Source organism: Zootoca vivipara, chromosome 1, assembly GCF_963506605.1.
Source record: "Zootoca vivipara chromosome 1, rZooViv1.1, whole genome shotgun sequence".
NCBI classification, from domain to species: Eukaryota; Metazoa; Chordata; class Lepidosauria; order Squamata; family Lacertidae; genus Zootoca; species Zootoca vivipara.
In genome coordinates, this window is record NC_083276.1 from 9,002,857 (window position 1) to 9,025,645 (window position 22,789).

Genomic DNA, 22,789 nt, shown 5'->3' on the forward strand with positions numbered 1-22,789 from the left:
TGGCTTTAAAAGAGGGTTAGATGAATTCATGGAGGGGAAGGCTATCAATGGCTATGAGCCAGGATGGCTATCTTCTGCCTCCACAGTCAAAGGTAGGAATGCTTTTGAATTCCAGTTGCTAGAAGCCACATGGAGGGGAGAATGTTCTTATGCTCGGGTCCTGCTTTCTGGTTTCCTGTGAATGTCTGGTTGGGCACTGTGAGAACAGGATGCTGAGCTAGATGGGCCATTGGACAGATCCAGCAGGCTCTTCTTATGAGCACTACAGGCTCACTGACTTGACCTTGACCCCGGAAACACCTTGCCTACATTTCAGAAGGTCCTCCTTTTTGAAGAATGCACATTTTTTAACCAGGATGCCACCTGAACTGCAAAGAGGTGTGAAGTTTCATCTAGCACTCCAAGGCTGCCCACTCCATTTACACACCAAGCAACACCGGAAACCAGAAAGAGTTTTCTGCCAAATGCATCTGAGGACAAAGTTCAGAAATCGTCTTTAAGGTTAATCATCTGTATTCGGAGCAAACTCAACCCTTCAAGTCCAGTCCTTATTGAGATAAAACGACACCAACCATACTCAAGAGGGAGATCTCAGAGGGCTTGCAAATACCCCAAGGTTTGCCGAAGTACAGTAAGTATTTTAGGATAAAAACACCCTAATGCAGACACTATCCCGCTGCCAAATAGTGGAGCGTGCCCACAGAATTCTGGCTGGCCATTGGAGGTGGTTGGGGAGACTAGAAAACAAATGGGAAGGAGGAATGGAATGGAGTGTTCTGAAACAGGGTGTGGTGGTTGGTTGGAATCCTGAAAAGGAGCATCCCGTACTGCAACATTTCGTGACAGGTCCTACTAATAGTTTTTCAGTTCTCATTCTGTGCAGATCCAGAATCAATGAGCAGGTATCCACCCATGTCTGCCTGTCTGCCTGTTTGTCTTATTTTGCACCTTTCTGGGGCAGGAACTCAATTCGAAATCCGAATGAAGGTTGAAAAAATGCTCAAAATAAGATATACCACAAATAATTGGTCTCGGGAGGTCCTCCCTGTTCTCCAAACAGAGTCTCTCCGGAGGCTAGAAATGCATTTTGCTACGTGAATGAATCACCGCATGAATATTTAGGCACCATTAATGGCACCTAGCATTCAGAGCTTCACAGTTCTTTGGAACATATGGGCTTAGATATAATGTTACATACAAAAAGGTACAAATGAGAGATGTAACACCCCAATGAGAGATGCAACATTAAATTAGAGAACATCTCTGTTCTTAACTTTTTAAATTTTACATTCACCAGGAAACATTGGACACACATTTTACGATATCTGGATTAAAAATGGGTATAGCTGTCAGGGGCCAGATACAACTATTCTCCCCACCCCCAGGCCTGTTTATCCATCAGTTGGTTCATTCCTGACCTATATCAGCCATCTCTAACCCAGTTGGCTCCAGATGTTTTGAACCACACTTCCCATCATCCAAGTTCTTATCATTTTCATAATACGATCCTGGCTTTGACCATGATGCCAGCACCGAAGGAGGGAAGGCTATGAAAACACGAATGACCTATGTGCATTGATTTGCAGAACAAAACCTCCCAGGGCTTTTCAAGTGGTTTGTGCAAAAATGAGAAGTGATTTTATAGAAGATATGCAGCATATTTTGGCAGAAGCATATACCGGTATGTGTTGTGTCGCCTATAGGACAGTATCTCATGCGTTGTAGGTTCTTTGGGCAATATTTACTGAGACCATCCATGGGCACCATTGGAGGTATTGGTGGGCAAGCAGGCACCCACAGGTGCCACACTGCCGCACCCACCCCCTATAGCAGGCATCCTCAAACTGCGTCCCTCCAGATGTTTTGGCCTACAACTCCCATGATCCCTAGCTAACAGGACCAGTGGTCAGGGATGATGGGAATTGTAGTCCAAAACATCTGGAGGGCCGAAGTTTGGGGATGCTTGCCTTATAGAAACTCAAAGGTAAAGGGTAAAGGGGCCCCTGACCATCAGTTCCAGTCGTGTCCGACTCTGGGGTTGCGGCGCTCATCTCACTCTATAGGCAGAGGGAGCCGGCGTTTGTCCGCAGACAGCTTCCGGGTCATGTCGCCAGCATGACAAAGCTGCTTCTGGCTAACCAGAGCAGCGCATGGAAATGCTGTTTACCTACCTATTTATCTACTTGCACTTTGATGTGCTTTTGAACTGCTAGGTGGGCAGGAGCTGGGACCGAGCAACGGGAGCTCACCCCGTTGCAGGGATTCAAACCGCTGACCTTCTGATCAGCAAGCCCTAGACTGTGGTTTAACCCACAGCACCACCTGGGTCCCTATAGAAACTTAACTTTTCCAAAAGATAGGCCATTTTGGTCCTCCGATCACAAGAGGAAAGAAAGGTGTTTTTATAGCCCTGGAACAAAGCACAATGCTTTGTACGGTCAGAAAATGTGGTCTGCATGCAATAAATACAGGGTGGAGTGTGAAATGGTACCTTTCTACATCCCTAATACCAGCAGGAGTTCCTTGGAGGAAAAGGTGTGTTATAATTTTATCAGGTAGGTAGGTAGGTAGGTAGATACTTGGGCTGAGCCACGGACGTGACTCTCTCACACATGTATGCAGAGATATAAATATCGGCACGAACGGCCTGTTGTTATTTTTCCTGTTGTCTACCAAAGATCAGAAAAAGAACGCAGAATGCAGAGAACATTGTCAGCATTGATTTTCACTACTTCCATCCTTATCAAGGTTGCAGATGAATAAATGATAGTAAATGAATACCACCTGCGGTTTTCGGGTAAACAGTTCCGCCAGTGCAAGGAGTTTTAGCGGAGATGGTTTTGAAGTGAAGCAAGACCTGCACCAGCAGAAGGCTGGGGAAGAAATTTGCTATCATATTGGTCACCCCAACGCTTTTGCCTTTTGATGCTGTCAGCCTCCTTTGGAGGAAAAAGATGGGGAAACAGCTATATAGCATCCACCCCCACCCCAAACTGTATTTAAGCCAGTCTCCTGGGAGTGGAGCAAGACCAGCAGCAGAATCTTTACTTCTGCTTTTGCTCTGTATTTATGTACTTAAGCCTAACTGGTTCTTGGGTGCTATTGAATGGCTGGGGCAACCCAGTCAAATGGGTGGGATACAAATAATAAATTTGTCTGTTTGTTTGTCTGTTTGTCTGTGGTGGTGTTGTTGTTGTTGTTATTCTGTGCTTGCTAAATTGTTGGTTTTTGTTCTTTTGAACCTACTGACATGTTCTGCAATTTCCATATTTGTATTTCCAACGTTGTCTACTTCTCCATTCTGATGTTTTTAATGGTTGCTGTAAGCCACTTTGGGCACAGCTCGTTGTGGGAAAGCGGAATATAAGTAAAATCAATCAATCAATCAATCAATGCAAACTTCCCTCCCTCTTCTCTCCCTGTCACCCCCCCCCCATACCTGTTCTGAGTTCCCTCCCAACCTTCTAGAGGAGATTTGTGGTGGGTGCAGGGGGGAGCTTATGTGTACGGAGACGACAAACTCCCCCTCTCAGCCTCACTGATGTTGTCCAAAGGAAAGCCGAGTGAAATGTTTGGCACCCACTTGGCTGCAGGGGTTGCCGGAAGGAGGCGTACAAGGCACCATCCAACTGCCTTAGGGACTCTACTGCAGATTTGTGTAGAGTTCGCTCCTTAGTGCTGTTCTTCTCTTCTCCTGAAGACATCCCACAAGGCTAGATTTTCCCGCAGGGTTTACTCCCAATAAACTACCTCATGACTGAGTCAGGGGCGTAGGAGGATAGGGGCGGTGGGGGCAGGCCGCCCCGAGCAGCGGGCTCCAAGGGGTGCCATCGCGGGTGCCCGCCCCGCCCCCCAAACGCCCGCCCCGCCCCCCGAATGTGTGTTACGCCCCTCCAGGAGGCACGCCCCACCCCTGGACTGTGTGTCCCACACCTCCGGGAGGCGTGCCCTGCCCCCAGACCGGGCACCAGCCCAGCCCCCGCCCTCGGTGCTGGAGCATGAAGCTCCGCCACTGGACTGAGTATAACCTGCAAAGGCAGCAGAGGTTTAGGATCAGAGTTTTCCTTCTCCCAGGTGGGCTGATGAGCCCCACCTGCCCCTCACGTCCCTCTACAGCACAGGCAGAAACTGCCTTAGAATCATAGAATCCTAGAGTTGGAAGAGACCACAAGGGCCATCCAGTCCAACCCCCTGCCAAGCAGGAAACACCATCAAAGCATTCTTGACATATGCCTGTCAAGCCTCTGCTTAAAGACCTCCAAAGAAGAAGACTCCACCACACTTCTTGGCAGCAAGTTCCACTGTCGAACAGCTCTTACTGTCAGGAAGTTCTTCCTAATGTTTAGGTGGAATCTTCTTTCTTGAAGTTTGAATCCATTGCTCCATGTCCGCTTCTCTGGAGCAGCAGAAAACAACCTTTCACCCTCCTCTATATGACATCCGTTTATATATTTGAACATGGCTATCATATCACCCCTTAACCTTCTCTTCTCCAGGCTAAACATACCCAGCTCCCTAAGCCGTTCCTCATAAGGCATTGTTTCCAGGCCTTTGACCATTTTGGTTGCCCTCTTCTGGACACGTTCCAGCTTGTCAGTATCCTTCTTGAACTGTGGTGCCCAGAACTGGACACAGTACTCCGGCCTTCTTGACCATTGGACCCACATTGGACCCACAGCCTTCTTGACCATTGGACCCACGATTGGCCTCATCTGCCGTAAATATTTCTAATACTTTAAGAGAGGGGTGGCTAATATATGTAGGAATCCTTGATGGTGGTTTCTAGAGCAAGGGATACTTGCACCTCCTGAATGTAGCTCAGAGTTGGAGATCACCCTTTCCCATCCCAGTACCCTCCAGATGCCTGGGATTGCAACTCCCATCAGCCTTTGCCAGCAACAGCCAATGATCAGGGAGCTGGAGTACAAAAACAACTGGAAGACACCAGCTTGAGGAAGGCTGTTACTGGCCGTTTACCTACATACAGTGCAAAGAGCAACCACTGACAAATCTGCTTAGCTCTGCCCCCCACCCCATTTCAGGTTGTTGGTCCAAGAATGTGACAAAGAGACAGAATCCGGGGATTGTTTGTGGCCTGCTTTTGACATCCCATGATTCCATAAATTAGTATGTTATTAGATGGTAAAGGTAAAGGTAAAGGGACCCCTGACCATTAGGTCCAGTCGTGACCGACTCTGGGGTTGCGCGCTCATCTCGCATTATTGGCCGAGGAAGCCGGCGTATAGCTTCCAGGTCATGTGGCCAGCATGACAAAGCCACTTCTGGCAAACCAGAGCAGCACATGGAAACACCGTTTACCTTCTCGCTGTAGCGGTTCCTATTTATCTACTTGCATTTTGACGTGCCTTCGAACTGCTAGGTTGGCAGGAGCTGGGACCAAGCAACGGGAGCTCACCCCGTCACAGGGATTCGAACCGCCGACCTTCTGATCAGCAAGCCCCAGGCTCAGTGGTTTAACCACAGCGCCACCTGGGTCCCTTTTATTAGATGGTACCAGCCTGAAATGTTTCCCCACCATGAGTGTAGCCAGGATTTATGGGGTTTTTTTGGGGGGGGGCAGGACACCCACCTGTCACCGTCCTCCATCTGGCTCTGTTTAGCGGATTCAGAATGAAATGTCTCAACAACGGTTGTTTTAAATTACGTTTGACCCCAAGTGCTCAGAAAAATCTGTCGAAATCTTTCTACAAGTTCTACTTTTAGTTTAGTATTTATTTATTTATTTGATTGATGGGGGAGGAAGCTGCCCCTTGCCCCTCCGGCTACACCCATGTTCCCCACACTTGAAATAGTATGTTCAATTTATTTAGAAGAAGAAGAGTTTGGATTTGATATCCCGCTTTATCACTACCCTAAGGAGTCTCAAAGTGGCTCACATTCTCCTTTCCCTTCCTCCCCCTCAACAAACACTCTGTGAGGTGAGTGGGGCTGAGAGACTTCAGAGAAGTGTGACTAGCCCAAGGTCACCCAGCAGCTGCATGTGGAGGAGCGGAGATGCGAACCCGGCCCCCCAGATTATGAGTCTACCGCTCTTAACCACTACACCACACTGGCAAACTGGTCCTTGATACTTTAAATAGAACACCGTCGCCTTTTTGCTTGTTTTTTGTTTTTTAAAACAAAATTCATCCTTTTATTTTATAATAGAGATTATAAATAAATTGAAAGTGTGCATGCAGTCAACTGCATATTATACAAGCAATATCTATGTTAATAACTGTTTTCTTTGGCAGGCCAGAATCCAGCTGGACATGCAATATTTACATATCAAAATCCATTTTTGTGTGTGTGTTCAAGTCATATCGAATGCAAGTGAAAATATATATATTTAGTCTATATATATATATATATACACACACACACACACACACATATGCACACACACATGAACATATACACCTGTTCTGGTACGTTATACATACATGTGTGTATGTCTCTCTCTGTGTGTGTGCCTGCTCATTTCACAGCATACCCGTATAGTTGTATCCAATGTTGGTCATATTCAGAGAGGACCCATTGAAATGCATGGGCGTGACCAACTTTAAGCCCATTCAGTCTAATGGACCTACTCCAACTTAGTCGGAGACAACGCAGAGTGCAGAAAGAGAAATAGGCATTATCTATTAAAAGTGGATCTCGTCTTTCTCTGATTCAGGTGAGTCGGGCCTCGAAACGCTAAAAATATCCTGACAAGGTATTTGGGACGGTAGCTTCGGGGGCAAATGGGATTTGGGAGAAGGTGTCTGTGGCGTGCCCTTTTCAGACAGTATCTTTAAGATCTCGGCCACCTGCTTCTCCAGGACAGCCATCCTGCTGCTTAGCAGCTGAATATCTTCCTTGAGTTCGTGTTTGACCTCCTGGAGGGTAGTTTGTAAGGCCTGTTCGGGGATGGGGTAAAAGGGGTGTTTTGCATCCGCCTGGCTGGGGCTGTGCTCCAGGGGGCTCCGGTTCTCACCAGCTTTGTCCAAACGAAGGTCACTTTTTGTGATCCCACTGTCGCAAGAGTCCGTTTTCCGCAGTGGGTTTTTAGTTACGCCACTATCTGAGTCGCCGCTCTTGGGGTCATCAGACAACAACCCCATGGACTCGGCCTTGGTGACATTGTTCCAGTCTTCCTTCTTCTCCTCCTGCCCCGCCATGGTGTTCTTTAGCCTGAGCCACCCCTTCCCGTTCCCGTTTTTCATCCTCACGGGACTGGTCACCTTGAGGGATTTCTGCTCGCTGTTGCCGTTGGGCTTGAGCTCCATGGCATCCCTGTTGTTCTGTTTGATGACCTCATTGGTCTTCATGTAAGACAGGGACGTCTGGATGGGTGTGATCTGAGACACGGTGACCACGCTTGTGCCAGTGATGGAGGCCCCATTCTGCATGGTCCGGGTCTCCACCTGGAGGCTATTCCTCTCTGGGTCGATGATGGTTGCGCCTTGGTTCCGCATTTCCTTCTGCTGCTTGAATTTCTGGAAGAGCTTTCGGACCGGGTGGTCCACGGGGATGCTCAATGTCACTTCGTTCTTCTGACGCAGACGCTCCTCCTCTTCTTTTTTGACATCGCTGATTTTCCGGAAAATAATCTGCAGGGGGCAACAAAAATCCAACATGTAGTAAGAAACAAACCAACGAAACAGCTTTCCTTGGTAAGCAAATATTTTTGGAGTGGGGCCAAAGATCATGGCCTCGGTCCAGTATACCTGAAGGAGCGTCTCCACCTCCATCGTTCTGCCCGGACACTGAGGTCCAGCACCGAGGGCCTTCTGGCGGTTCCCTCATTGCGAGAAGCCAAGTTGCAGGGAACTAGACAGAGGGCCTTCTCGGTACTGGCGCCCGCCCTGTGGAACGCCCTCCCATCAGATGTCAAAGAGAAAAACAACTACCAGACTTTTAGAAGACATTTGAAGGCAGCCCTGTTTAGGGAGGCTTTTAATGTTTAATCGATCACTGTGTTTTATTTTTCTGTTGGAAGCTGCCCAGAGTGGCTGGGGAAACCCAGCTAGATGGATGGGGTATAAATAATAAATTATTATTATTATTATTATTATTATTATTATTATTATTATTGGCTTAGTGCAACTTTGCCCAACCTGCTGTCCTTCCAGATGTTGTTAGGCTCCAATTCCCATTAGCCCCAGCCAGCAAGGCCCAATGGTCGGGGATGATGGGAGTTATAGTCCAAAAAGGCACTAGGTTGGCAAAAGCTGGTTTTTTTTTGGGGGGGGCTCCTTGTTTCTTTTTTGGCATTTTCTCTGCAAGTGAATACATGGGTGGTTGGCCAAGGCAAGCTGTCAGTGGTGGAGACAGATATCCAAATTCATTTTATCCATTGTGTGCTCCTGTCTCCAACCATCCATATGTTGTGCTGCAATATTTCCTTACGAGGATGAAGCAAGGCAGGATATCTGTGGCTCCCTAGATCTTTATTTACCTTTCTTTATTTTAAAGAAATTATATTCTGCTTAACTGCAATGGTCTCTAAATGGTTCGTAAGATAAAAAAAAAGAATATAAATCATTTAAAACCATTAAATCAAATTCAAATTAAAATGCTTGCTTGAATAATAATAACAATAATGTTCTTCATTAGGTTCCAGATGTTCAGTAGTGAGTGACCTTGTCTGACCCCAAATGGAAGGGAGTACCATAAAATTGTGCCCACAATATTGAATAAACAGCTAAGAGGGGATATGAGCTGTGTATCTGAGTCATTTGAAACCAAAAACAGTGATTCCCTTCAAGGGCCTTCATGATCAGGCAAGGATATAAGTGATCAGGTCATCCTTGAGGTATCCTGGATCCAAATTGTAAATGACCTTGTAAATTAATGCAATAACATTGAACCTGACCCAGGTAAGGTAAAAGGTAAAGGACCCTTGGACGGTTAAGTCCAGTCAAAGACGACTATGGGATTGCGGCGCTCATCTTGCTTTCAGGCCAAGGGAGCCGGCGTTTGTCCGCAGACAGCTTCTGAGTCATGACTAAACCACTTATGGCACAACGGAACACCGTAACGGAAGCCAGAGCGCACAGAAACGCTGTTTACCTTCCCACCACAGTGGTACCTACCGTGTTTCTCTGAAAATAAGACACTGTCTTATATTTATTTTTCCTCAAAACAAAAACAAAAACACTATGGCTTATTTTCAGGGGAATCATAGAATCGTAGAGTTGGAAGAGACCGCAAGGGCCATCCAGTCCAACCCCCTGCCGAGCAGGAAACACCATCAAAGCATTCCTGACAGATGGCTGTCAAGCCTCCACTTAAAGACCTCCAAAGAAGGAGACTCCACCACACTCCTTGGTAGCAAATTCCACTGCCGAACAGCTCTTACTGTCAGGAAGTTCTTCCTAATGTTTAGGTGGAATCTTCTTTCTTGTAGTTTGAATGGGGATGTCTTATTTTTTTTCCTCCTCCTCCTGCCGCGACCAGCATTGCTGCTGTACCTATCATTATGTCTTATTTTCGGGGTATGGCTTATATTCCTTGAATGCTTTAAAATCCTGCTACGGCTTATTTTATGGCTATGTCTTATTTTCGGAGAAACAGGGTATTTATCTACTCGCACTGGTGTGCTTTCGAACTGCTAGGTTGGCAGGAGCTGGGACAGAGCAAAGGGAGCTCACTCTGTCGTGGGGATTCGAACCGCTGACCTTCTGATTGGCAAGCCCAAGAGGCTCAGGGGTTTAGACCACAGGGCCACCCACATTCCGCCTGACCCAGGAGCCTAAAAACAGTCTAGCTTAAACAGACCCAAGTCTAGCTGCAGCATTTTGCAACAGCTGGAGCTCCCAAGTCCGGGCCAAAGGGGCGCCCCAGAAGGAGCATATTGTAACAACCGAGTCTTGATGTTTCCACAGTGAGGGCTACAGGTTCCCTGCAGCTGAGATAAGGGATATTTCACTTGGTTTTCGGAGCCCCCACAAACCCACTGCGATCCATTTCCCAGCAGAAAGACCCACTGAAAGAAAGTGACAGAGGCTGAGAGGAGATCAACGTAGAACACAGGCCCTGTTCTCGGGGGAGTGTATCAAGTTAAGAAGGAAGTGCGTTGACATGTGTTGATGTGTATTATGATAATCCTTCAGCATGACACACAATCAACCTGTTTGTAGTGCAACCTGATGCAGCTGCATATTATGCAAGGGACAGGTGAGAAACAGAATACCCACACCTGGTTCATTGTGCATTTATGTGGAAGCAATTATTAGGTATAGGTGAATCTGTTGGTTTTGGTTTCTCATTTTTTCCAATCTTAAGTCCAATTCTCCACTTCAGTTTGCATTTTCTTTTTTAAGTCCTCAGGAAAATTCAACCAGCATTTTAGTGCAAATTTCTTCCAACACACATATTTCTGAAGGGAATTTTCTCCTAAAATACACGTTTTTGCAAAGTTCCCCCACAACACACACAACTCACACCCAATAAATAATATAACGGATGATTGCTGCATGCTATTTTCACTAACAGATGTATTCTACCTTAGTGTATGCATTTCGAACACATGACTTGGCTGGAAAACTGCATGACAAAAATCTGGAAGAAATGCAAATTTCAAAGGATGGCTGTGTTTTAGTTCAGATGGTGTTTCAGAAAGTGAGAATGAGGAAGATTCCCTTTTAAATGTGAACGGAATTGAATTTCCAATCCACTGATAATGATGTGTAAATAGCACAATGGAAAGGAATCTGGGGAAGGTTTTTTACCCCAGAATTCTGGATGGAGGTTAAAACAGGATGCCTGTTTTTTCCCCCCACCATATTGTATGGAATACAAATTTTAACCATTTTACTCAGCTCATTGCTGGCTTTTAAAAATTATTATTATCTCTGCTTAGACCGGGGCAACAAAGAATTTTTCAGGCATAAGCATATCGGAGAGATTAACTCAAAGTGTCTGGCAGGTGTTTTAATATAACCCTGCGTATCAGGTCAAGCAGTATCTGATGTGCTTTATGATATGGATAACCTCTTTGTTGGCCTTCATAGTATTATTTAAAGAGCTCGAGCGTAGGCTAGGATTTTGAGATGGGAAAGTAGGGCATTTTGATGCCTCACACACCACTTCAGGGTTCTTCCTTACGAGGCTTCTGGGTTCAGGCATCCAAACCAAAGGTGTCCTGGCCCTCACCAGCCAAGGATGGCAAACTTCTGATAGCGAATTCTTTATTGACAAGAAAAGCATTTAAAGCAACTTCCACGGTTCCCTCGCTGCGAGAAGTGAGGTTACAGGGAAACAGGCAGAAGGCCTTCTCGGTGGTGGCGCCTGCCCTGTGGAACGCCCTCCCATCAGATGTCAAGGCAATAAGCAAAAACAGTGGTACCTCAGGTTAAGTACTTAATTGGTTCTGGAAGTCCGTACTTAACCTGAAGTGTACTTAACCTGAAGCGAACTTTCCCATTGAAAGTAATGGAAAGTGGATTGATCCGTTCCAGACGGGTCCGCGGAGTACTTAAATTGAAAGTACTCAACCTGAAGCGTACTTAACCCGAGGTATGACTGTATCTGACTTTTAAAATACATCTGAAGGCGGCCCTGTTTAGGGAAGTTTTTAAGGTTTGATGCTGTATTGTATTGAAGCTGTATTGGAAGCCGCCCAGAGTGGCTGGGGATACCCAGCCAGATGGGCGGGGTATAAGTAAAGGAAAAGGTAAAGGTACCCCTGACCATTAGGTCCAGTCACGGACAACTCTGGGGTTGCGGCGTTCATCTCGCTCTATAGGCCGGGGGAGCTGGCGTTTGTCCGCAGACAGCTGGCTTTTGACCTATAAAGCCTTAAATGGCTCAGGACCGCAATACCTCAAGGAACGCCTCTTTCCATATGAACCTACCTGGACCCTGAGATCATCTTCTGAGGCCCTCCTTCGTGTGCCTCCTCCTCAAGAGGTCCGGAGGGTGGCAACACAAGAAGGGGCCTTCTCTGCAGTGGCTCCCCGTCTGTGGAATGCTCTCCCCAGGGAAGTTCACCTGGCACCTTCATTATATGCCTTCAGGCACCAGGCAAAAACATTCTTTTTAAACCAGGCCCTTGGTTGATCTGATTTACATCCTAAGCCCTTTTAAAATGTGTGTTGTTGTTTTTTGCGTGGGGGGTGGGCAGCTATTAGGTTGTTGCTTCTATTAGGTGTTTTGTGGTTTAATATCTTGATTTTATTTTGTGAACCACCCTGAGACCCCCAGGTATAGGGCAGTATATGATGATGATGATGATGATGATGATGAGAAACGTTGGAGGGTATAGAAAAGGGCATCCCTGATTTCATCGAAGAAGTGTTGGAGGCTATGCTCTTCCCGCTTCAAGCCCCTCCTGGTTCTAGGAGACAGTGGGGCTGGGGGGAAGTGGGGAGTCTACTGTTGGCTGAACAGCCTCTTCTTCTTCCACCACACCTGGTGCTCCTTCCTCTGTCTCGGCCTGCCCTGACTCTTAATCCCAGGGCCATGGGTTCAAGCCCCACGTTGGGCAAAAGATTCCTGCATCACAGCGGGTTGGGCTAGATGACCCTTGTGGTCCCTTCCAATTCTACAAGTCTACGGCCCCATTCTAACTATTCAGGGCAAACGAGTTGTCACCCAGTTCCTCGCCGCTTTTGGAGCCAGCGACCAGAAGTTTCTGCCCGTCCCACAAAGCCGTAGTTCGTCGTAGGCAAGACTGATTTCGATGGTGTTGAAGGCGACTGGGCGGGGGTGCTGGGGGAATTTGACACGCTGAAAGTTAATCTAGGAAATCAGCTCTGTGATCAAAGCTCCCCTTGGCTTCATTAAAACGCACTGTGCACAAGCCTTCTTCCAACTACAGCAAGGACACGGGTGATGGCCTGGAGTTAACACAGCTACTTAGCATAATTTAGAACCACAACATGTTTATTAGTATTGAGTTGAAACAGCAAAAAGTGTGTGGGGTGGGTGGGTGTTGCGTCTGTGGCGGGGGGGGGGGGGAACAGGCTGATGATTTTATCTCCCTGCTATGACCCAAATAGAGTGTGCATGGATCTTCAATTAAGAGCTGTTCCTGCTTTCATTTGGCTGTCATAGTCTACAACGAAAGCTGCAGGGGATGGCAAATAATATTTTTAATTATACGTGTCACGCCACTCCTGCTGCTAGCTGGGGTTTGGGGCCCTTTGCAAAAATAATTATAATAATATACTGTTATATATATATATATATATATATATATATATATATATATATATATACACACACACACACACACACACACACACACTCAGCGATCCCTGCACTTAAAGAAAGAAGAAGAAAATCATGTTTAAAACATGAAAGCATGATTTAAAGGAACATATGCTAAAAAGAGGGAATGTAAAGGAACATATGCTAAAAAGAGGCAACTGTTCTTGGAGAACAATAATCGCAAGGAAAGTCTGGTGCTGAGCGTTCAGCAGCTGTGAAAAAGGAGAATTCCATGTTAGGAATCTTTAGGGAAGGAACTGAATGCAGACTACCAATACTGTATCTTGATGCCATTGTGAAAATCTGTGGTATGGCTGTATTTGGAATACTGTGTACAGTTTTGGTCGCCTCACCTCAAAAAGGGCATTGTAGCCTTGGAAAGCAGAGACATCACCTTGCCGACAAAGGTCCGTATGGTTAAAGCTATGGTTTTCCCAGTAGTGATGTATGGAAGTGAGAGCTGGACCATAAAGAAGGCTGATTGCCGAAGAATTGATGCTTTTGAAATATGGTGCTGGAGGAGATGGACTGCAAGAAGATCAAACCTATCCATTCTTAAGGAAATCAGCCCTGAGTGATCACTGGAAGGACAGATCCTGAAGCTGAGGCTCCAATACTTTGGCCACCTCATGAGAAGAGAATATTCCCTGGAAAAAGACCCTGATGTTGGGAAAGATTGACGGCACTAGGAGAAGGGGACGACAGAGGACGAGATGGTTGGATAGTGTTCTTGAAGCTACGAACATGAGTTTGACCAAACTGCGGGAGGCAGTGCAAGACAGGAGTGCCTGGCATGCTCTGGTCCATGGGGTCACGAAGAGTCGGACACGACTAAACAACAACAGCCTTGGAAAAGGTTCGGAAAAGGGAAACCAAGATGATCAAGGGGGTGATGCACTTTCCCTTACAATGTTTACGGCTTTCTAGTTTAGAGAAAAGGTGAGAGAAGAAGAAGAAGAAGAAGAAGAAGAAAGAAGAAGAAGAAGAAGAAGAAGAAGAAGAAGAAGAAGAAGAAGAAGAAGAAGAAGAAGAAGAAGAAGAAGAGGAGGAGGAGGAGGAGGAGGAGGAGGAGGAGGAGGAGGAGGAGGAGGAGGAGGAGGAGGAGGAGGAGTTTGGATTTGATATCCCGCTTTATCACTATCCTAAGGAGTCTCAAAGCGGCTCACATTCTCCTTTCCCTTCCTCCCCCTCAACAAACACTCTGTGAGGTGAGTGGGGCTGAGAGACTTCAGAGAAGTGTGACTAGCCCAAGGTCACCCAGCAGCTGCATGTGGAGGAGCGGAGATGCGAACCCGGTTCACTAGATTATGAGTCTACCACTCTTAACCACTACACTACACTGGCTCTCGAGTCCTTATATGATAGCGAGTCCTTATATGATAGAAATGCATAAATTTCTGCATAGAATGGGAACAGCACAGAACTCAGGGACATCTAGTGAAACTGAGCGTCGGAAGATTCAGGACAGACAAAAGAAAGGACCTATTCACACAGCGCATAGTTAAACTGTGGAACTCATTCCCACAAGAGGCAGTGATGGCCACCAAGTTGGATGGTTTAAAAAGAGGACTAGATGAATCCATGCAGGGCAATGGCGATGTTCTACCTTTGCTGCTGGAGGCAGTAGGCTTATGAAAACCAGTTGCTGAAAACTGCAGGAAATGAGACTTGCTCTTGTGCTCGGGTCCTGCTTGTGGATGTCGGGTCAGCCACTGTGAGAAGGGGAAGATGCAGTTGATGGCCTGATCCAGCAGGCTCTTCTTTTGTTCACCCCTCCTACTTCCTGCAAAATGGTGATGAACATTACATTGAATAGGCTGATTTCCATGTGCATAAGAATAAGGGACTGAGCTATGAAACAGGAAGCACTTCGTTTCAACCTCACCTCTGCCAGGAATGTGTGCAGAGGAGGGCAACCAAGATGATGAAGGGTCTGGTTGGCCACTGTGAGAATAGGAGGCTGGAATAGACGGGTCACTGGCCTGATCCAGCAGGCTCTTCTTATGTTCTGATGAGATCAGAAGAGGCATATAGAATCATAGAGTTGGAAGAGACCACAAGGGCCATCCAGTCTAACCCCCCTGCCAAGCAGGAAACACCATCAAAGCTTAAAGACCTCCAAAGAAGGAGACTCCACCACACTCCTTGGCGGCAAATTCCCCTGCCGAACAGCTCTTACTGTCAGGAAGTTCTTCCTAATGTTTAGGTGGAATCTTCTTTCTTGTAGCTTGAATCCATTGCTCCGTGTCCGCTTCTCTGGAGCAGCAGAAAACAATCTTTCTCCCTCCTCCATATGACATCCTTTCATATATTTGAACATGGCTATCATATCACCCCTTAACCTTCTCTTCTCCAGGCTAAACATACCCAGCTCCCTAAGCCGTTGCTCATAAGGCAGGGGTTCCCAACAAAATGTTCTCGAGGACCCCTCATCGAGCCGCTATTGTGACAAGGACCCCCATTAATTCCTAATCCTAAAATTAAAAAGTGAGAGCCAAATTAAGAGTCTTTTTATAAGAGTCCAGGGAGGAGGGAGGGGAATGGAGAAGACAGGGTACCTGCGCAGTAGTGCACAAATGAAGCCAACGCGCACAAAGCATCTTGGGGAGGTGAGTGTTAGTAGAATGCGCGCGCTGCCTCTTTGCAAAACAGTAGTGTTTGTAAAGCGCCACCTAACGGCATACAGCAGAACTAATGCCTCATCTAATTCCATTTTTGCGCTAGACTCTACTCATGCAGGAAGCAGCCAAAACAAAAAAATCTGTTATCATATGAAATATATTTAATATTTTTTTTCTAATAGCATCTTGCGGACCCCTCTGGCATAGCTCGCGGACCCCTGGGGGTCCCCGGACCACCTGTTGGGAACCACTGTCATAAGGCATCGTTTCCAGGCCTTTGACCATTTTGGTTGCCCTCTTCTGGACACGGTCCAGCTTGTCAGTATCCTTCTTGAACTGTGGTGCCCAGAACTGGACACAGTACTCCAGGTGAGGTCTGACCAGAGCAGAATACAGTGGTACTTTTACTTCCCTTGATCTAGATGCTATACTCCTATTGATGCAGCCCAGAATTGCATTGGCTTTTTTAGCTGCTGCATCACACTGTTGACTCATGTCAAGTTTGTGGTCTACCAAGACTCCTAGATCCTTTTCACATGTACTGCTCTCAAGCCAGGTGTCTCCCATCCTGTATTTGTGCCTTCCATTTTTTTTTTTGCCCAAGTGTAGTACTTTACATTTCTCCCTGTTAAAATTCATCTTGTTTGCTTTGGCCCAGTTGTCTAATCTATTAAGGTCATTTTGAAGTGTGATCCTGTCCTCTGGGGTATTAGCCACCCCTCCCAATTTGGTGTCATCTGCAAACTTGATCAGGATGCCCTCAAGCCCATCATCCAAGTCATTGTTAAAGATGTTGAAGAAGACTGGGCCCAAGACAGAACCCTGTGGCACCCCACTAGTCTCCAGGATGAGGAGGAGCCATTGATGAGCACCCTTTGGGTTCGGTCAGTCAGCCAGTTACAAATTCACTGAATGGTAGTGTTATGTACTGAGCTGAATCCTAGAACAATAGGATTCAGAATCAGCGGGAGCTACCCAATCCAACTCCAGGTGGAAGTGAATCCGCAACCTGATTGGCCTGCGGGAGCAGCCAATCAGGCGGCTGGCAGAAGTGAATCTGCTACCTGATTGGCCTGTAGGAGCAGCCAATCAGGCTGCAGGCAGAAGTCAATCCACAATATAATTGGCCCACAGGTGTAGCCCTGAAGTAGCCAATCACGCAAGGCCCATTGTGTAAATAATGTATATAAGCAGATGGTTTTGGGAAAAGAGCCATTCGTCTTCTCTTCTTCTCCTTGATGAATATGAGCTGAATAAAGAGCATGAAATTCACTCTCGACTCCGAGTATATTTCACTGGCGACGAAGGTGGGATCCTGCTGAGCTGACCGCCACCACGCACTGCACCGCAGCACCGCCACCTGCTGCACCGCTGCATCGCACCGTGCATCCAGGCTTCAGCTCCAGGACCCAAGGAACCCAGAATGGCAACCGACAGCAGCTTCTTGCCATTCAAACCAGCATCAGGAGACTGGGAAGGGTACGCCGCCCGTTTCAACTTCCTCCTGCAAGCGAAAGAAGTCACCAACGATGCCATGAAGAGGGCGACATTCTTCAGCGTCTGTGGAGAGGAGACGTTTGAAATCGCCCGGGCTCTCCTTGCACCTAGAGATGTCGCTACCGTCTCTTACAAAACAATAATGGAACGGCTGAAGGAGCACTTTTCACCACAGCCCTCGGTGGTAGAGGCCTGGGTCCAACACTGCCAGACCTGCCAAGAATCCCGACCGGATCCCCCAAGGGCCCCAGTCCAGCCCTGGGAGTCCGCCCGACATCCATGGTCACGCTTGCACGTGGACTTCGCTGGCCCCTTCCAGGGAAAAACATTCTTCATAGTGGTGGATTCCTACACCAAATGGCTGGAGGTCGCACTGGTACTGTCCACTTCTACGGCGGCAGCCATCCGGGTACTACGTAAGCTGTTTGCAACCCACGGGCTCCCTGACACCCTCGTCTCGGACAATGGAACCGCATTCACGTCAGAGGAGTTCCAGACCTTCACAGCGCAGAACGCCATCCGCCACATCCGCTCAGCACCATTCCACCCTGCCACCAATGGCCAAGCGGAGCGCATGGTGCGGACCACCAAGGACAGCCTCCGCTGCATAACACAAGGGGACTGGGAATACCGCCTTGCCGCATTTCTTCTAGCACAGCACAGCACCCCAAGCACAACGACGGGCCGGAGCCCAGCTGAACTACTCATGGGCCGGCGCCTTGCAACTAGACTGGACCGACTTCACCCCGACAGAGCTCAGGATGAGGTAGTGGTGGGGAAAGGCAGGAACCCCCGGACATTTGTGGCCCAGGACCCAGTGTATGCAAAGAATTTTGGGGCAGGCCCAGCATGGGTACCCGCCACAGTCACCAAGGTGACCGGTCCCGTGTCGTACGAGGTACTAACGGAAGGGGGGCAATGTTGGCGCCGCCACTACGACCAGCTACGGCGACGATTCCCAGGAGGAACCCGGGAGGAGAGCGGGACAGAGGGGTCCCAAGGGGACAGCAGGGCAGTGAGGCCTGTAGAGCGAGAGGGGTGGGCAGGGGAAGCAGAAGCAGTAGGCACAGAGGGGCGCCCCGAGGCTGGAAGGACACCGGAACCAGAGTCACAACCTAGTGGTTCAGTGGCGCCAGACCAGACAGCCCCGGCACAGCCAGCAGCCTCGGAACACGAGCCAGAACCAGAACCCCTGACCAAGGAACACCCCAGGCCACAACGCACACGGAGGCGGCCAGCAGACCTTGGGGACTACGAATGCAACTTCCCGGGCAGGACTGGAACTTAGAGGGGAGGGGTGTTATGTACTGAGCTGAATCCTAGAACAATAGGATTCAGAATCAGCGGGAGCTACCCAATCCAACTCCAGGTGGAAGTGAATCCGCAACCTGATTGGCCTGCGGGAGCAGCCAATCAGGCGGCTGGCAGAAGTGAATCTGCTACCTGATTGGCCTGTAGGAGCAGCCAATCAGGCTGCAGGCAGAAGTCAATCCACAATATAATTGGCCCACAGGTGTAGCCCTGAAGTAGCCAATCACGCAAGGCCCATTGTGTAAATAATGTATATAAGCAGATGGTTTTGGGAAAAGAGCCATTCGTCTTCTCTTCTTCTCCTTGATGAATATGAGCTGAATAAAGAGCATGAAATTCACTCTCGACTCCGAGTATATTTCAGGTAGCATTGTCTAGCCCTCATTTTACCAGCTTCTTTACAAGAATATCATGGGGCACCATGGAAATATATGTTCCACTATATTTCCTTGACTTCTCTGTAGGCTACACATATGCTTGACTACTGAGCTACTGCCCCTCGTGAGACCTTATATACTGGCCCCTTATATACCCGGTTGATCACTAAGCTCTGACAATGAGGATCTCTTGCAGACACAATCTCATCAGGAGGTCCATTCCATACGATGCAGGAATTGGGTCTTTAGAACCTTTCCTCTGGAACTCCCTTTACAGATGGGACAGGTGTCCTCTCTAATATACAATATGCGCACTTATTGAACAAGAGGAATTTTTTATGCCTGTACAGTATTAGACTTGGCATTGTTTTGATGGATGCCTTTATCATGGCTGTTTTCATGATTTTATTGTTAATTGCTTTGGGATGCTTTGTGGGAAGCGAGTCATTAATGAAATGAAATTAATCAATGTTGCACCCGCAATCTACCTGTTCGCCAGACATTTGGTTGTACACTGCAAAATTCCAGTGAGAAGTCTAATTCCAATGCGCAGATTGTTGCTGCAGCAGTCTTAAATTAGATCTTGGCGTAGGGCGTGCAGATTCCAACAGTATCTACCATATGCACACATACGTAAATATCTCAGTTAAAGATAGCATACTCAGAAGATAGGATTTATGTGCACACAGGAAGTGTGTGTTAGTTCCATGGTGAGGCTCTTGAAAGCCATCACAGGAGTGCCTCCCTGTGGAAACATTTCACGGGGAACCCACTATTCAGAGGAAGGATCAGAGAACAAGAACGTAATAATTTATTATTTATACCCCGCCCATCTGGCCGGGTTCCCCCAGCCACTCTGGGCGGCTTCCAACAAAACATTAAAATACAGAAATCAAACATTAAAAGCTTGCCTAAACAGGGCTGCCTTGAGATGCCTTCTAAAGGTCTGGTAATTGTTGTTCTCTTTGACCTCTGGTGGGAGGGCATTCCACAGGCTGGGTGCCACTACCGAGAAGGCCCTCTGCCTGGTTCCCTGTAACTTGGCTTCTCGTAGCGAGGGAACCACCAGAAGTCCCTCGGCGCTGGACCTCAGTGTCCGGGCAGAACGGTGGGGGTGGAGACGCTCCTTCAGGTATACTGGACCGAGGCCGTTTAGGGCTTTAAAGGTCAACACTAACACTTTGAATTGTGCTCGGAAACGTACTGGGAGCCAATGTAGGTCTTTCAGGACCGGTGTTATGTGGTCTCGGCGGCCGCTCCCAGTCACCAGTCTAGCTGCCGCATTCTGGGTTAGTTGTAGTTTCCGGGTCACCTTCAAAGGTAGCCCCACGTAGAGCGCATTGCAGTAGTCCAAGCGAGAGATAACTAGAGCATGCACCACTCTGGCGAGACAGTCCATGGGAAGGTAGGGGCTCAGCCTGCGTACCAGATGGAGCTGATAGACAGCTGCCCTGGACACAGAATTGACCTGCGCCTCCATGGACAGCTGTGAGTCCAGAATGACTCCCAGGCTGCGCACCTGGTCCTTCAGGGGCACAGTTACCCCATTCAGGACCAGGGAGTCCTCCACACCCGCCTGTCTCCTGTCCCCCCACAAACAGTACCTCTGTCTTGTCTTGTTCCTATTGCATCTTATTTCCAGCCATAGCACTGGAAAACAATTCCCATTGAAATAATTTCCCATGTTCATATTCCCCATGAATTGGCACTGGTTTCAAGGTTGTTTCCAGTATTACAAGTCCTCGATATGCCTATTTTCCCTGAATGGGAAGTCCAGTATCCTGTGCCCACAAAAGCGAGACCTGAGCACAAGAGCCCTCTCCCCTCCTGTGGTTTCCAGCAATTGATATTCAGAAGCATTGCTCCCTCCAATCATGGGAGCAGAGAATATTAGTAGTGTTTTGAGTTTTGGGGGGGATTAGGCTGTATGATGAGGGGGAAGGCTAGACGATCCCTTCCAATTCTTTGATTCTCTCTTTTCATGGAAGCATACTTTGTTGTTGTTTAGTCGTTTAGTCGTGTCCGGCTCTTCGTGACCCCATGGACCAGAGCACGCCAGGCACTCCTGTCTTCCACTGCCTCCCGCAGTTTGGTCAAACTCATGTTCGTAGCTTTGAGAACACTGTCCAACCATCTTGTCCTCTGTCGTCCCCTTCTCCTTGTGCCCTCCATCTTTCCCAACATCAGGGTCTTTTCCAAGGATTCTTCTCTTCTCATGAGGTGGCCAAAGTATTGGAGCCTCAGCTTCAGGATCTGTCCTTCCAGTGAGCACTCAGGGCTGATTTCCTTCAGAATGGATAGGTTTAATCTTCTTGCAGTCCATGGGACTCTCAAGAGTCTCCTCCAGCACCATAATTCAAAAGCATCAATTCTTCGGCGATCAGCCTTCTTTATGGTCCAGCTCTCATTTCCATACATCACTACTGGGAAAACCATAGTTTTAACTATACGGACCTTTGTAGGCAAGGTGATGTCTCTGCTTTTTAAGATGCTGTCTAGGTTTGTCATTGTTTTTCTCCCAAGAAGCAGGTGTCTTTTAATTTCGTGACTGCTGTCACCATCTGCAGTGATCAAGGAGCCCAAGAAAGTAAAATCTCCCACTGCCTCCATTTCTTCCCCTTCTATTTGCCAGGAGGTGATGGGACCAGTGGCCATGATCTTGGTTTTTTTGATGTTGAGCTTCAGACCACATTTTGCGCTCTCCTCTTTCACCCTAGTTTGGAGGCATACTAGACTTACTAGAAACATTTCACAAATCGCATTTATAGCCATGTTAAGTTTCCTTGAATATATCAGAAACAACCAGCACCCCTGAGACATAGTGTGCCATAGGGATGCGGGTGGCGCTGTGGTCTAAACCACTGAGTCTCTTGGGCTTGCTGATCGGAAGGTCAGCAGTTCGAGTCCCCACGACAGGGTGAGCAGGGACGGCCCTAAGGCAAGGCTGGGTGGCGCAATGCGGCAGGGCGCCGGGCCGCCAGGGGGTGCCACGCTGCACCCGCCAAACACGCTGCACCCGCTGGGAAACGGGGGGGGGGGGGGCGCCGGAGGGATCTTAACACCACGGCGCCAGGGCGCCAGATATGCTTAAGACGGCCCTGGGGGTGAGCTCCCATTGCTCTGTCCTGCTTGGCAGGAGGTTGGGCTGGATGGCCCTCATGGTCTCTTCCAACTCTGTGATTCTATGATTCTGTGATTGTCCCAGCTCCTGCCAACCTAGCAGTTCGAAAGCACGTCAAAGTGCAAGTAGATAAATAGGTACTGCTACTGCGAGAAGGTAAATGACGTTTCCATGCGCTCTGGTTTCTGTCACGGTCTTCTGTTGCACCAGAAGTGGCCACATATTCCAGAAAGCTGTCTGCGGACAAACACTGGCTCCCTCGGCCTGAAAAGCGAGAAGAGTCCCCAATCCCATAGTCGCCTTTGACTGGACTTAACCATCCAGGGGTCCTTTACCTTTACCATTTTTTTTAAAAAAAAACATGGATTTAATTTGAGGGGCAAGGGGATGGAAAACAAATTCTTTAGTTTTTCCTTTTCCTTGCAGAAAAAAATAATGCAATTATGTTCTTCTAATATGAGTAGTTTTTCAGACCCTATTTATGCAATCTGTTGAAAATAAGAATAGCCCAGAAACCTCTTTTCACACGGTCTAATCAGATGGCAAGCAGGACACAAGGAATTTCCCCACTTTTGATTCCCAGCCATGGAATACAGATGGGTTTTTTGTTTTATTAAATGGGAAAAAATGGTTTCTGTTTCCCTGTTTAGGGAAGCTTTTAATGT

The 22,789-nt window shown here is 47.8% G+C and overlaps 1 protein-coding gene across 1 annotated transcript in view; it reads right to left on the reverse strand.

Annotated features, from left to right (window-relative positions):
• Positions 1-6,642: 6,642 nt before the first annotated feature.
• KCNH5 (potassium voltage-gated channel subfamily H member 5) overlaps positions 6,643-22,789 on the reverse strand; it is a 178,340-nt gene continuing 162,193 nt past the window's right edge. Inside the window, exon 11 of the mRNA XM_035116477.2 lies at positions 6,643-7,592. Coding sequence (XP_034972368.2) covers positions 6,645-7,592 — 948 coding nt within the window. The 3' untranslated portion in view covers positions 6,643-6,644. The remainder of the gene's footprint in view (positions 7,593-22,789) is intronic.